We start from the raw sequence: 13,062 nt of genomic DNA on the forward strand, positions 1-13,062 counted from the left end.
ATCTACTTTCCTTCTCAGCCAGTAGAGCATCTTTCTCAGCTTCAGCTAGTGCTAATTTCTCAAGTAAATGCATTTTCTACAAAGAAAAATTAATCAATGCATTTGTTTCGTAAGCTGTACTATAATAGTGTTATAAAAACAACCTGACAATATTAACGTAACAAACCTCTGCTTCATATGTTCCTGTCACATCCTCCAGCTTCGCTGCAAGCTCATATTTCTCCTGATTGAGTATCTCCATTGTCTCCTGCAATTGAGCTCGTTCCCCAAAGGGAGAATTCCCTTTGAAAGTCAGCTTCTCCAATTCCTCAGCAGAGCTCAAACATCTACTTTCCTTCTCAGCCAGTAGAACATCTTTCTCGGCTTCAACTAATTCAAATTTCTCCAGTAAATGCATTTTCTACAAAGGAAAAATAGTCAATGCATTTCTTTAGCAAGCTGTACTATAATGTTACAGTTTTAACGTAACAAACCTCTGCTTGATAGGTTCCTGTCACATCCTCCAGCTTCACTGCAAGCTCATTTTTCTCTTGATTGATTATCTCCAGTGTCTCCTGCAATTGAGCTCGTTCCTCACTGAGAGAATTCACTTTGCAAGTCAGCTCCAGAGTAGACGCCACAGCAGAGCTGTGGCGTCTACTTTCCTTCTCAGCCAGTAGAGCATCTTTGTCAGCTTCAGCTAGGGCTAACTTCTCAAGTAAATGCATTTTCTACAAAGAAAAATTAGTCAATGCATTTGTTTAGTAAGCTGTACTATAATATGGAGTCTTATAAAAACAACCTGACAGTATTAAGGTTGTAACAAACCTCTGCTTCATATGTTACTGTCACATCCTCCAGCTTCGCTGCGAGCTCATTTTTCTCCTGGCTGACAATCTCCTGTGTCTTTTGCAACATAGCTCGCTCCTCACTGAGAGACAGCACCCTGCAAGTCAGCTTCTCCAATTCGTCAGTGGAGCGCTTCTCAGCAAGTAGGACATTTTTCTCAGCTTCAACACGCACACATTTCTCTGTTAAAGCTGCTGTCTGTAAAGATGGAAATGGGGAGGGGTTAAAATATTGTGGCGATCTGCAGCGAACGCTTTAAACTTTCAGTTATAGGTTTGGCTCCACAAATAAAAACACCTGACTGTATACATAAATGAAAGTCATTTTGCTGTAAGAACCCCGCACCTTGATTATATTTCACCATTAAAATCAGATGACTGTTTCACTCATGTCAGTATACTGTACCATACAGCTTGACTTTCGAAAAAGCTTAAAGCTAAACACCAAACAAAATTTTCTAAAAGTAGAGTTGTATCAAACAAACCTCAAGTTGATATGTTCCTGTAATGGCCTCCAGTTCTGCGCTGAGCTGGCTCGTCTCCTGTCCCAGTACCTCAAGTTGGTCCTGCAGTTGATTTCGCTCTTCACTGAGACAGGTCACTTGGCACATCAGTTTCTCCATCTCAGATTGGACATGGTCTCGCTCTGTTACGACAAACTCAAGCTCCTCAGACAGCCTCTGAATCTGTGAAAATGTGAGATTTTGGATTCATTACAATGCTTATGACTGCATATACAGCACTGTGTAAGATCAGTATAATAGTGATCAAGAGGCTAAAGTATATTTAGAAATAAAGCTATAGATCCATGTGTACAGAGAAAATACATGCCTGATTTTGAAGTTCTTGAAATTTGCCAGCATCTTGGTTTCCATTCCTCAACAGGTCAACCTCTTCCTGTAGAACTACGATCTTCTCTTGAGCCAGACTGAGCTCTGGCAGGCTCTCACTCTTCTGAAAATTAACAATTTCGACATGAACAAACAAATGCTACTTCACCATGTTTGCTTTGGACTCTGTGCTCCACTGTTTGACCTGAGTGTGTCGATTTCAGAGCCCTCCTGGGTTATATACCATTAGCATTTCTTTCGTGTATTCAGGACCTAAACAGTTTAGTGATTTATAGACCAGTAGCAGAACTTTAAAAACTATTCTCAAGCTGACTGGAAGCCAATGTAAAGACTTTAGAATTGGAGTAATATGCTCAGACCTCTTTGTTCTGGTCAGAATCGAGCTGCAGTTGTTTAATGCTCTTTTGGGGACTCCAGTCAGAAGACCATTACAATAGTCAATTCTAACTTGAGGTAAACGCATGGATGAGCTTCTCCTGTTTACCATTGCTTCAGCAACTGCCTTGACTTCAACTTTTCGGCTGGCCTGACCGCAATGAAAAAACGCCAGAAGTAAATAGAGATGGAAATCACAACTGCGCAGTTCTTTGCACTTTGTGACCATGCACGACTGACCACTGGCTAAGCAGAACAGACGTACAGTCCTTGACAATACACTATATTGACGGGGATTTTCAAATGAAAGCCGATGCTTGCAGACTAATGTTTTTGCGTTTTATGCATTAACTGTATTTGCTTCCATTACGTTGCAATTCATGATTGCGCTTTGTAGCACATTTATTATGTTAGCTTGGTAAAGTAGAATTTTTTGGGGGGTAAATTTACTTTTTTTAAATCATCCTCTATCATTTATTCTAATTGAAAGATACATTTTGCACTGAAAACTGTTACATATTGAAAAATAGTGCTCTAAAAATTAAGATTTTTCCCAAACATGAGTAATAATTGTGATTAACAACCGTGATTTCAATACTGATCGAAATAATCGTGATTATTATTTTGGCCATAATTGTGCAGCCCTAGGTAAGAGCATAATTTTAATGATTAAAACAATCTTTCAGACTTGTTTTTATTGGGGCAGTTTTGACAGTTACCTTTTCAATTAAACCTTAGGTCAAAACAGACCCCCGCAACCACTTAGGAAAGAACACCTGTATCTGTTCATGGATCCTGTGGTCTTAAATTTTAAGATTTTGCAATATCTTTTAGGGGAAGCCGTGATGAAATGTTCCAGTGAAGAGCGCAAACTCTGCAAGAAAATGTAACAATTCTTACTACTTTTGATTTGTTACACATCTTATTTCCTAATTATTCAAGCCATTATTCCATCCATTAAAAGTACAGTATTCTTTCAAAAATCAAAATGTATTTTTTGTTCATAATGCACAAAAAGAGACCCCTCCCCAATCATGATTAAAAATCGCTACAGTTCCTTACCATTGTTTCCTCCACTTCTGTTCTGAGCTGGATCTTCTTCTGTCTCATTCCCTCCACTGTCTCAAGGAGCTGATCCCTCTCTTCACTTATCAATGTCAATCTGCAGATCAACGTCTGAGTCTCTTCCATGGAGGTCTGATGACCACCTTCTTTGTTGACACATAAGCCATCCCTCTCTGCTTTTACAGTTTCAAGCTCTACACTCAAAACCTTTATCTGTTTAAAAGAGGGATAATGTTATAGGCAACAACACCACCAACAGATGGACAAATCATATGGGGGAGACAAAATCAGTTTGACATAACACTTGGAACTCACACTTTGCTTTAAATCAAACTCCTTCTCTTCATTGACTTTGACAAGATTACAGTTCTTCTGCTTCATGTCTTCAAACTCATCTTGAAGGGAATGTAGAAGAAGTTGAGACTCTTCAACCTAAAAATGAGGAAACTATTTAAGTGGAAGTTTAAAGTATTGAGGAAAACGCTCCACTTATTTTGAAGATATAACAAACCTGATGTTCCAGCTGAGCTTGCTTCTCTAGACCCATTCTTTCAACATCATTATTTCTCTGAATTTGCTCTTCAAGCTGAGATTCGAGGGAATGTAGACGGCTTTGATTCACTGCAGCCTATAATTGACCAAAAACAAGTTTCAAAAGCCCCAATTCAGTTATACAAAGATAAGGAAATACATCATATGCCATAATAATTTCCTAATCTGTGTGTTATTTGCAAACGTGAAAAAAATCAAAACCTTCACTCACCCCATCAATAAACCGCTGCAGCTCTGCTTCGAGTTGTGTTTTCTGCTCACTGACCACTTGTAGAGTAGCCTGAAGTTGCTCTCTCTTATTGTGGGGAAAACAAACATAACCGTATGACTGAAAGAAAAATCTGATCAAAAATACGTCCTGTATATACAGTGTAATATCCAAATAGTAGCACTGCACCTAATATTTAAAGATCGGATTTGATTGGCACTTTCAGAGTAGGGCTGGGACCGTACTCGGTAAAACCGAAAACTGATTGCTACGCTTTGCAAGGTACAACACATCCTCATGTACTGCAGTATTTTAATTTTGTACTCATTCAGAGCTAGTTAAAATACAATCATAAATCATTCAGAGCTGTTCCTAATAATTCGGACTCAGGTAATTAACCAAAGGAAAATTTACCAAAAATATTACACTCTGCTCTCTCCTAATACAGTGCAGTTCTACAAACTTATTTTCAATGTGGAGACTACTGGAAAAGGCTCAATCTAGCTAAAAAACAATTCCGCTCCAATTGTGTCAATCAAAACTAAGCATTATAACCTGAACAGAATTTGATATAGATATCTCTTGCTTTGGATGTTGTCATATTTTGGCTTGTCAATATAAATAATGCAATTCACTTTTACAGCGCTTTTCTTGGCTCTCCAAGACACTTTCCAATTGCACATATTAGTTACTCACGGCACAGTCACACTTGGTGGTGCTATGATACTTGTGTAGCCACAGCTGCCCTGGGGCAGCATGACAGAAGCGTGGCTGCCATTCTCCGTCTACGGCCTCTGCGACCACCACCAAACAGCAAACCACATTCGTTCACAGGCAATGTGGATTAAGTGTCTTGCCCAGGGACAGACCGACGACAAGAACTTGGGCGGGAATACGAATCGGCGACCCTCCTTTTACCCCCTGCGCAACACCGCCCACAAATATATATCATGTTTTATGGATTAATCACAGGTGCATTCAGTTGGCCCATGTGCCTTCAGTTGACATCCCACACTTAATTTTGTAAATGGTAACTAACTTGTGTTTGAAGCGTCTCAATCTCTGCAGTCATGTCATCAATAGGCTTTCCTACATGAGCTGTTTGGGAACTCTCCAGCTGCTTGATCCGTTGTTTCAGAGCAACTATTTTCCCATGAGCAGTCCTAAGGTCCTCCTGATTCTCAATCATCTGTTTTGATGACAAACACTTATTGTATGAGCTATGACATTACAGCCTTGGACACGCGCGCGGACACAAAAGAAAAAAGAAAAAAGTTTAAATACAAAAAAAATAAAATAAAAAAATTTTTAAAAAAAGAAAAACAGCTCAAAAATGTTGGGACAGAAATGAGGAAGTTTAGTAGAGCAGTAGGGTGGAAGCTGACCATATCTATATTTTCTTGCAGATCCATCCGGATCTGGTCTCTCTCTGCTGTAAGAGCTGTGACCTCCAACTCTCGTTTCTCCATCTCTTCAGCAGCAATCTGAACAACACATCAAGACAGTGTCTCTTATCCTTGTGTTGAAGTTCTTATATAGACTATGTTTCTTCCATCAGTGGTGTCCAAAATCTGCTTTATTCTCAAATTAACATTTGGAGGGAGACAGATTTTCCCTGGGACAAGAACACCAAATATATTGAGTTAGCTTTTTAAAAACGGGAGACAGTGGGTGATGTTACGTCCATTGCTGGGTAAAATATGTCATTTCCAGTCATACTTCATTTATGGTGTGCCGCAACATGAAAATGTTGCCGGTGGAAGAAATTTTAAAAGATCAAATATTGAAAAAAATACAAGAGGAGGAGCAGGGTTGCCTCTCTCACCCACACACTAAAATGCTTAATTATGTTTGACTTTAATCAATTACAAACTTTTATTTGACAGCTAATTTTAAGACTATTTTAAAATGTCCAATGGCATCTATTCAGGCAGTATAATTAAAATAAATATCGTGAGAACAAGGGGCATCTTAGAAAATCTACCGTAATTTCTCGTGTATAATACGCAACCCCCAGTTGCGTATTCTGTAAAACCCTTCTACCCATGTATAATGCATTTTTAGAATGCATGATTTTGCTTCTACCCATTTGATCAAAACAAAGGATCATCTGTATTTTGTTAGTTTTTTTCTTCTATTTATTCTGAAGTTAAGCACTTGAACACGTAACACTTTTTCATTTGCTTGCTCTTATTTTGAAATTCACAGCCCTACTTTTACTTAGTAAATTAGAAAACGCACTTGTGCTCATATATTTGATTACCCAGGCACAATTTGTAAGAGGAGTACAATTCTTTAAAAACTGAAGGAACAGGCAAATTTAAATTTATGAATTTTCATGGAATTCAAATGAAACGGTCAAGCATTTCAGAAATGCATGATCATTACACAAAACATACCCATAAAGAAATGATGATGGTTCAGTCTTTTTTTTTTTTTTTAATATTTCTCAAATTCCGCCAGGCTGTGTAAGCACAACTGTACATATATGCAGTCATACGTACCCGTCATATTGGAATTGAAGTGTAGGTTACACTTTTATATAACCACTAGGTGGCGGTGGCATATTAGAATGAAAGTGTACACCTCTCATAACCTCTAGAGGGCGGTGGCTTTTTTTAATGAAATTTGACAGCTTTTTTATAACCACCAGATGGCAACATACATTTATAAAATGTAAAAGTTTTTTTCAATTTGCCCTATAACCCATGTCTAATGCGCACTAGTGACTTGACATTTTTGGGGGAAAACAATGCGCATTATACATGAGAAATTACGGTACACCCCCGGCCACAAAACAAAGTTTGAGTTTGGCTACAAAAACTAACCTTCTCCAGGTTGTTCACTTCATTTGGGTGAGCCTGAATTGACCTCAGTTCGTCCAGCTGAGATCTCAGTACTCCCTCTGCTTCCTGAGATGCCGTCAGCTCTTTTTTCAGGTTGATCACTGTTCTCTCAAGTTCCACATTATCCATCATATCTGTTTATGGAAAACATTTTATGACTTGCCATCACTCTCAAAAACCACTCCTGTTGGGCTAGTCAACCTTTGAGATTGATTCAGATTGCACACAGCTGTTGCATTATAAAATTTCATAAAACCTACTTCTGGGGACTTTGCCATCGAGTAGAGTGGTTAGCTTGGTGTTCTCGTTAAACACAACATTGAGCTCTTTCTGGAGGTCGATCTGCATCTTCCTGAATTTTGATTTCTCAGACTCAAGTTGAAAACGCAGGCTGTTGACCTCAGCTTCCATCTTCTCATGGCTGACAGTCAGGGTATTCTGAAGAGAAGATCATGATGAAAAAAAAATTGCTTTCAAACAAAAATCTATTTAGGTACTCAAAAATACATAGTTACAAAACAACACCTCAACTGGCTACAGAAATCAAAAAAGACAAATTGGTTTTATTTAATTTACTTACTAAATATGTTAAAATGTTGAACCACTCTAGCTTAAGTTTTCAGTACAGTGGTTCAAAAGTGGCAGTTTAAAAACAAAAAAATGTGATAGAGATCGGACGATGTGAAAAAAATTATTGATCTCGTTTTTGCCTTATCACCTAGCCCTACCTTCAACTCTTTCAGGCCAATGTTTTCACTTCGCAGGAATGCCCATTCTTTCTTTGTCTCTCTGCCTAGGCCCTCCGCATCATCGAGAGAGCGATGAAGCTTTGCCACTTCTTGAGCCAAGTCCTTGCCAAACTGAAAGAAGGAAACACGATAGTGCAAGTAGTTCAACTGATATCACATATACCAAAGGCTTTAAACGAAAAAAAAAAAAAAATCCTATAGTTATTTTTAATTGAGTTTTAAGTACATAAGAGTTACATAACAGCGCAGTAATGCAAACAAAATCATTTTTTTTTAAACCTGAATTATCACATTAGCATGTGTTTTGGCAATGTTTCATTATGTCAACTCAAAATATTTGAGAAAAAACATGTCCGTTATCTTCACATTGTGCCTTGTTCATGTCATTTTCCTAATAAATTTTTTTAATATTTCAACAAACATTCTTACTGTTCGGAAAATGTTAACCACTTATCACCACATACAAATATTCCATGTATACCATATCCTGAAGATCATCAGCAATTTTGGTCTTCCTCATCAGCTCTTCGGAGACGGTCTCTAAATGTTTCTTAAAAAAAAAAAAAAAAAGAATTTTGTTTTTCGTTTTTTAAATGCACGGTATGCACGCAAATTAGGACTTTAAAAGTTCAATGGGAAAGAAAATTCAAATTTAAGTGTTTAAGCACTGCATATTGAAATTATTTGTGTCCCTTTTTAGGCCCAGTACACACACAGCCTGATTGTGATAATTCTGCCCCTTCCCAAACAAGCACATCAAACGCCAGACAATCGTAAGTCTTATAAGATTGTCCTTAGATCTGATGTGTTACGAGTGGATTCGTCCCGATTTTAGGATCCGAAACGGGTCTTGGCCGACAATCTTAAATGATGACCGTGTTCAATATTTACGACCAAAACTCGTGGAGAACGCAGTTTTATCCCGAATCATGACGCAGTGAATTCTGGTGTGACACTAAATGTACCCAATCAAAGAAGTACCAAAGACTGACAAACACGGTAACGAACTTAAAAAAAATCTCTGACTCGTGAGACGAGTTTGTTTTAATTTATAGAAAAGTGGGTTCCCCAGACGGCAAGTAGTATTTTCCAAAGATGGCCGGGTTTTTTTTTTTTTTTTTTTTTTTTAGAACATTGCCATTTTACAAGGTTCTGAGCTCTGACAACCTTTGGGAACACTTGGGAAACATCGGCACATATCCGGAAGGGTTTCTTCTTCTTCGTTTTTTTTAGATCACGCGAGATTTCTCGATCAGCGGTGGAACAGAATCTTTACGTGCGTTGTGTGCTGTGTTGAGATTGTCAGAGCATACCACACACAATGACCAAAACTGTTAAATGGCCAATTTTTTTTTTTAACTGTGTGTGGGGTCTGCAAGCAGATTTAAAAAAATAAAAAGATGTAAGAGTGGAAAAATCTGTGTGTGTACCAAGCCCTAGGTGAAAGAAAAGCTAGAACTCTGAGCCACCTCACCTTAAGTTCCGAGCACTGGAGGTCATGGGATTCTAGAGCCTTCTTCAACGAGCATATTTCATCTTGCAGCTCATTCTGTGAGATCACAAATATTAGTAAAATATCAACAGTTTAACAAAAATGTACCAATCAATACACTCCCTTCTACAAGTATCGTAAAATTGCGACCAATTCGTAAAGATGAATGAGACGAGAGCTAGCAGCCAAAGAACAACTGATAGACATCAGCAACAAACCCCACATGGCAGAAAAGATGATATCACAAACGACTGTCTGCAAAATACTTCTTGGGGGAAAAAAGGCTACAGAGACATTCTACACCACAAGATGCCAACCACACTTCTCTCAACTCCCTCACTAAAGCAGTAGCAAGAATACAAAGACCAGGCTGGAATTTTCCAAAAAGCAAGCAAAATTCTGTGAGTTTATCATGCAAAATAAGTGGAGTTTTAGACTAGACAAATCAATAGCCCGGGTTACATGAAAACTTTTTTTCCATTCCGACTGAAGATCTCAGGTCATCTGTTGACCTGGAGGGGGAATTTAAGCAAGTAGGTCATCCACATGTACAGCAATGCTTTTAAGTACAGGTACAGCGAATATGAAGGAATATTCCTCAATGTTCCAATACTTTTGTAGGAGGAGTGTACTTGCACATGTACTGTATATAGAACGCATTATAAACAAATGAGCAACACAACATCTTTTTCCTCCTTTTGGTCACTTGCCTATACTGTACAAAGACAGTGGAATATCAATGAAACGGACCCAGATATAACAGATATCGGATCAAACGGACCATCGGGACAACTATTTGTCAAAAAAAGAAAAACCAAAAAGTTTCCATGTGTCACTTAAACTGCCAATGACAAAGTCTGTTAGTTCCAGGATTGGCGACTATTGTTTAATGGTGCAGTGCAGGCAGAGAATGGGACAGAGGTATTTCCGTGTCACAGATGTACACTATGACTAGACGTGCCTCCCGTGCCTATGTGGCGGTCATGTTGAATGTGGGGAATTGACATGGCAGCCATATCACGATCGTTCTGTTGTGTCGTAGAAAGAAAAAGAACGCGAGAGAGAAGACCGCAGTGTTAACTGAGGAATACAAAAACAGTCTCTGTAGTGTGGAACATGCCATTTCTAATATAGTTTAAAAAAAAAAAAAAAAAATTGTCAAGCCTTTCACCTTTGCAACGCATTTGGAACCAGAAAGCACACTAATTTCTCACGACTCATGAAAGCGACTCTCCTATGATGAGTACTATACGTCAGCAATGCCACCATGACCAAGCACACCGCCGTGCTAAATTTGGATTGTGTGTGAAACTTCCAAACATTTTCAAGCCTCTCTTTTATATTTATTGACAGAACTTTGTACTGTAATGGGCATTTTAGGCCATGGAAAAAAAAAAAAACCTACAAAACCATTTTGTACTTTACAAAACGGGTGCATATGGACTTTTAAATAAAGTACTTAAATGCAACGGACCTTCTGCTCTATCGGATAACACCCCCGTCCCCGTTAATCTGTTCTATTGAGGTTCTACTGTATTTATTTTCTTCATTACCTCAAGCTCTTTTCCAAAGTTTTTCTCAAGAGATTTGAACTCCTCCAGTTGCCGGTTTTCTTCCAGCTCTTGTGAAATAGCAGCTCTCTCTTTCTCCAATATTTGGGTCTGCTCCATGAAAATGCCCAACTCCTGTTTTAGGTAATCTCGTTCAGAAGCAAGCATATCCTAGAAACACAAACACCAAGACGTCCTCAGAAAAAGTTTTCATTAATCATAAATTGCTACTACGGTTCTTTCTGGCACATTTACCTGTTACATGCAGCGACCTTTTAACAAACTAATGAAACCAATCTCTGAAATGTTTAAAAATAATCATAAACAGGCTTCAGTAATGTAAAATACTGATGGAGAAAAAGAGATTTGTTTTATACCCAATAAACAAGCATTTCCCCCATAAAAAAAAATAGGGCTGTACAGACAACTTTTTCTGTTCCGATACTGATATTTGCAGCCGTGCGTATCGCCAGATACCGATATTAATGCGATATTGTAAGAGCACAAATCATACATACTTTTAGTAATTTTGTGGTAAGGAATGTTATAAAACAAAGTGACATTACTCTAACAGAGTAACAGCAAAAATAGGTATGAGGGAAAAACTATTATTAACCAACGGTTACATAAAGTTTAACCTAAAGATAAGAACTTAATACAATTGAAAAAAATACAAATTACTAAATCCTGAAGAAAATAAAGAAAAAAAACATCCACCATTTATCTTAAACATTTATGTATTCTATTGAATAAGTAAATTAGTGTAAAAAACAACTCCAATCAATACAAATGATACATTTAATGTGTGTATGTACACACACACACACACACAGACACACGGTACGGAAAGTATTCAGACCCCTTTGTTATATTGCGGCCATTTTCTAAAAATCATTGTTCATTTTTTTCCCACAATAATGTACACACAGCAGCCAGTATTGAGAGGGGGAAAAAAACGGAATTGTTGAAATTTTTGCAGATTTATTGCAAAAGAAAAACTGAAATATCACACAGCCATAAGTATTCAGACCCTTTGCTCAGTATTTAGTAGAAGCCCCCTTTTGAGCTAATACAGCCATGAGTCTTTTTGAGAATGATGCAACACGTTTTTCACACATTGATTTGGGGATCATCTGCCGTTCCTCCTGGCAGATACTCTCCAGTTCTGTCAGGTCGGATGGTGAACTGTGGTGGGCAGCCATTTTCAGGTCTATCCAGAGTTGCTTAATTGCATTTAAGCCAGGGATCTGGCTGGGCCATTCAAAAACAGTCAGAGTTGTTCTGAAGCCACTCCGTTATTTTAGCTGTGTGTTAAGGGTCTGTCTTTTTTGAAGGTGAACCTTCGGCCCAGTCTGAGGTCCTTAGCACTCTGGAGAGGGTTTTTCTCCAGGATATTCCATGCACTTGGCCGCATTCATCTTTCCTTCCATTGCAACCAGTCGTCCTGTCCCTGCAGCTGAAAAACACCCCCACGGCATGATGCTGCCACCGCCAGCGATTTACTGTTGGGACTGGATTGGACAGGTGATAAGCAGTGCCTGGTTTTCTCCACACATGCCGCTTAGAATTAAGGCCAACAATTTCTATCTTGGTCTCAACAGACCAGAGAATCTTATTTCTAACGATCTTGGAGTCCTTCAGGTGTGTTTTTTTTTTTTTTAAGCAAACTCCGTGCAGGCTTTCATGTGTCTTGCACTGAGGAGAGGCTTCCGTCGGGCCACTCTGCCATAACGCCCCGACAGGTGGAGGGCTGCAGTGATGGTTGACTTTCTAGAACTTTCTCCCATCTCCCGGCTGCATCTCTGGAGCTCAGCCAGTGATCTTTGGGTTCTTCTTTACCGCTCTCACCGAAGCTCTTCTCCCCCGATTGCTCAGTTTGGCCGGACGGTTAGCTCTAGGCAGGGTTGCGATCGTCCCAAACGTCTTCCATTTCAGGATTATGGAGGCCACTGTGCTTTTAGGAACCTTAAGTGCAGCGGAAATATTTTTGTAACCATGGCCAGATCTGTGCCTCGCCACAATTCTGTCTCTGAGCTCTTCAGGCAGTTCCTTTGACCTCACGATTCTCATTTGCTCTGGATAAGAAATGGACAGCACCAGAGTTAAATATACGAGTGTCACAGCAAAGGGTCTGAATACTTACGGCTGTGTGATATTTCAGATTTTCTTTTTTAATTAATCAGCAAAAGTTTTTTTTCCCTGTCAATATGGGGTGCTGTGTGTACATTGAGGAAAAACAACTTAATTTTAACAAATGGCTGCAATATAACACTGAATACTTTATGTACCCACTGTGTGCATTGCAGAATTTCATCTGTGAACATCATGGTCCACGGGGATTCCAGTCTAACCTCATCGGTCAGCCTATCCATCACCAGTTTGCACTGGCTGGTGTCCCTCATATGGCTGCATTGTGTGTGCGTCGACTTTTTACATCTACTGTAAATACTGTACAGAGATGTGCCAGTCTTGGCTTTAGTTGAATATTGTTCTCAAGAACTGTACGAGATACAAGGCTGTCACCAAAAAGTACACTTCATACTACAG

General features: G+C 38.9%; 1 protein-coding gene across 4 annotated transcripts in view; it reads right to left on the bottom strand.

Moving 5' to 3' along the window:
- cenpe (centromere protein E) overlaps positions 1-13,062 on the bottom strand; it is a 65,089-nt gene that overhangs the window by 36,293 nt on the left and 15,734 nt on the right. For 3 of the 4 annotated variants that reach the window (XM_061696335.1, XM_061696327.1, XM_061696351.1), the window contains exons 18-35: positions 10,519-10,686; positions 8,948-9,022; positions 7,955-8,023; positions 7,453-7,584; positions 6,985-7,162; positions 6,707-6,858; positions 5,264-5,362; positions 4,918-5,067; positions 3,882-3,965; positions 3,630-3,746; positions 3,434-3,550; positions 3,116-3,331; positions 1,659-1,781; positions 1,313-1,513; positions 808-1,026; positions 474-710; positions 167-400; positions 1-76 (exon numbers count right to left, since the gene is read on the bottom strand). The exon at positions 1-76 is cut by the window's left edge and continues 158 nt beyond it. In XM_061696335.1, coding sequence (XP_061552319.1) covers positions 1-76; positions 167-400; positions 474-710; positions 808-1,026; positions 1,313-1,513; positions 1,659-1,781; positions 3,116-3,331; positions 3,434-3,550; positions 3,630-3,746; positions 3,882-3,965; positions 4,918-5,067; positions 5,264-5,362; positions 6,707-6,858; positions 6,985-7,162; positions 7,453-7,584; positions 7,955-8,023; positions 8,948-9,022; positions 10,519-10,686 — 2,647 coding nt within the window. The remainder of the gene's footprint in view (positions 77-166; positions 401-473; positions 711-807; positions 1,027-1,312; positions 1,514-1,658; positions 1,782-3,115; positions 3,332-3,433; positions 3,551-3,629; positions 3,747-3,881; positions 3,966-4,917; positions 5,068-5,263; positions 5,363-6,706; positions 6,859-6,984; positions 7,163-7,452; positions 7,585-7,954; positions 8,024-8,947; positions 9,023-10,518; positions 10,687-13,062) is intronic. The other variant, XM_061696342.1, reaches the window with a different exon arrangement.

The sequence above is a fragment of the Phycodurus eques genome, chromosome 1 (assembly GCF_024500275.1).
Source record: "Phycodurus eques isolate BA_2022a chromosome 1, UOR_Pequ_1.1, whole genome shotgun sequence".
Lineage (NCBI taxonomy): Eukaryota > Metazoa > Chordata > Actinopteri > Syngnathiformes > Syngnathidae > Phycodurus > Phycodurus eques.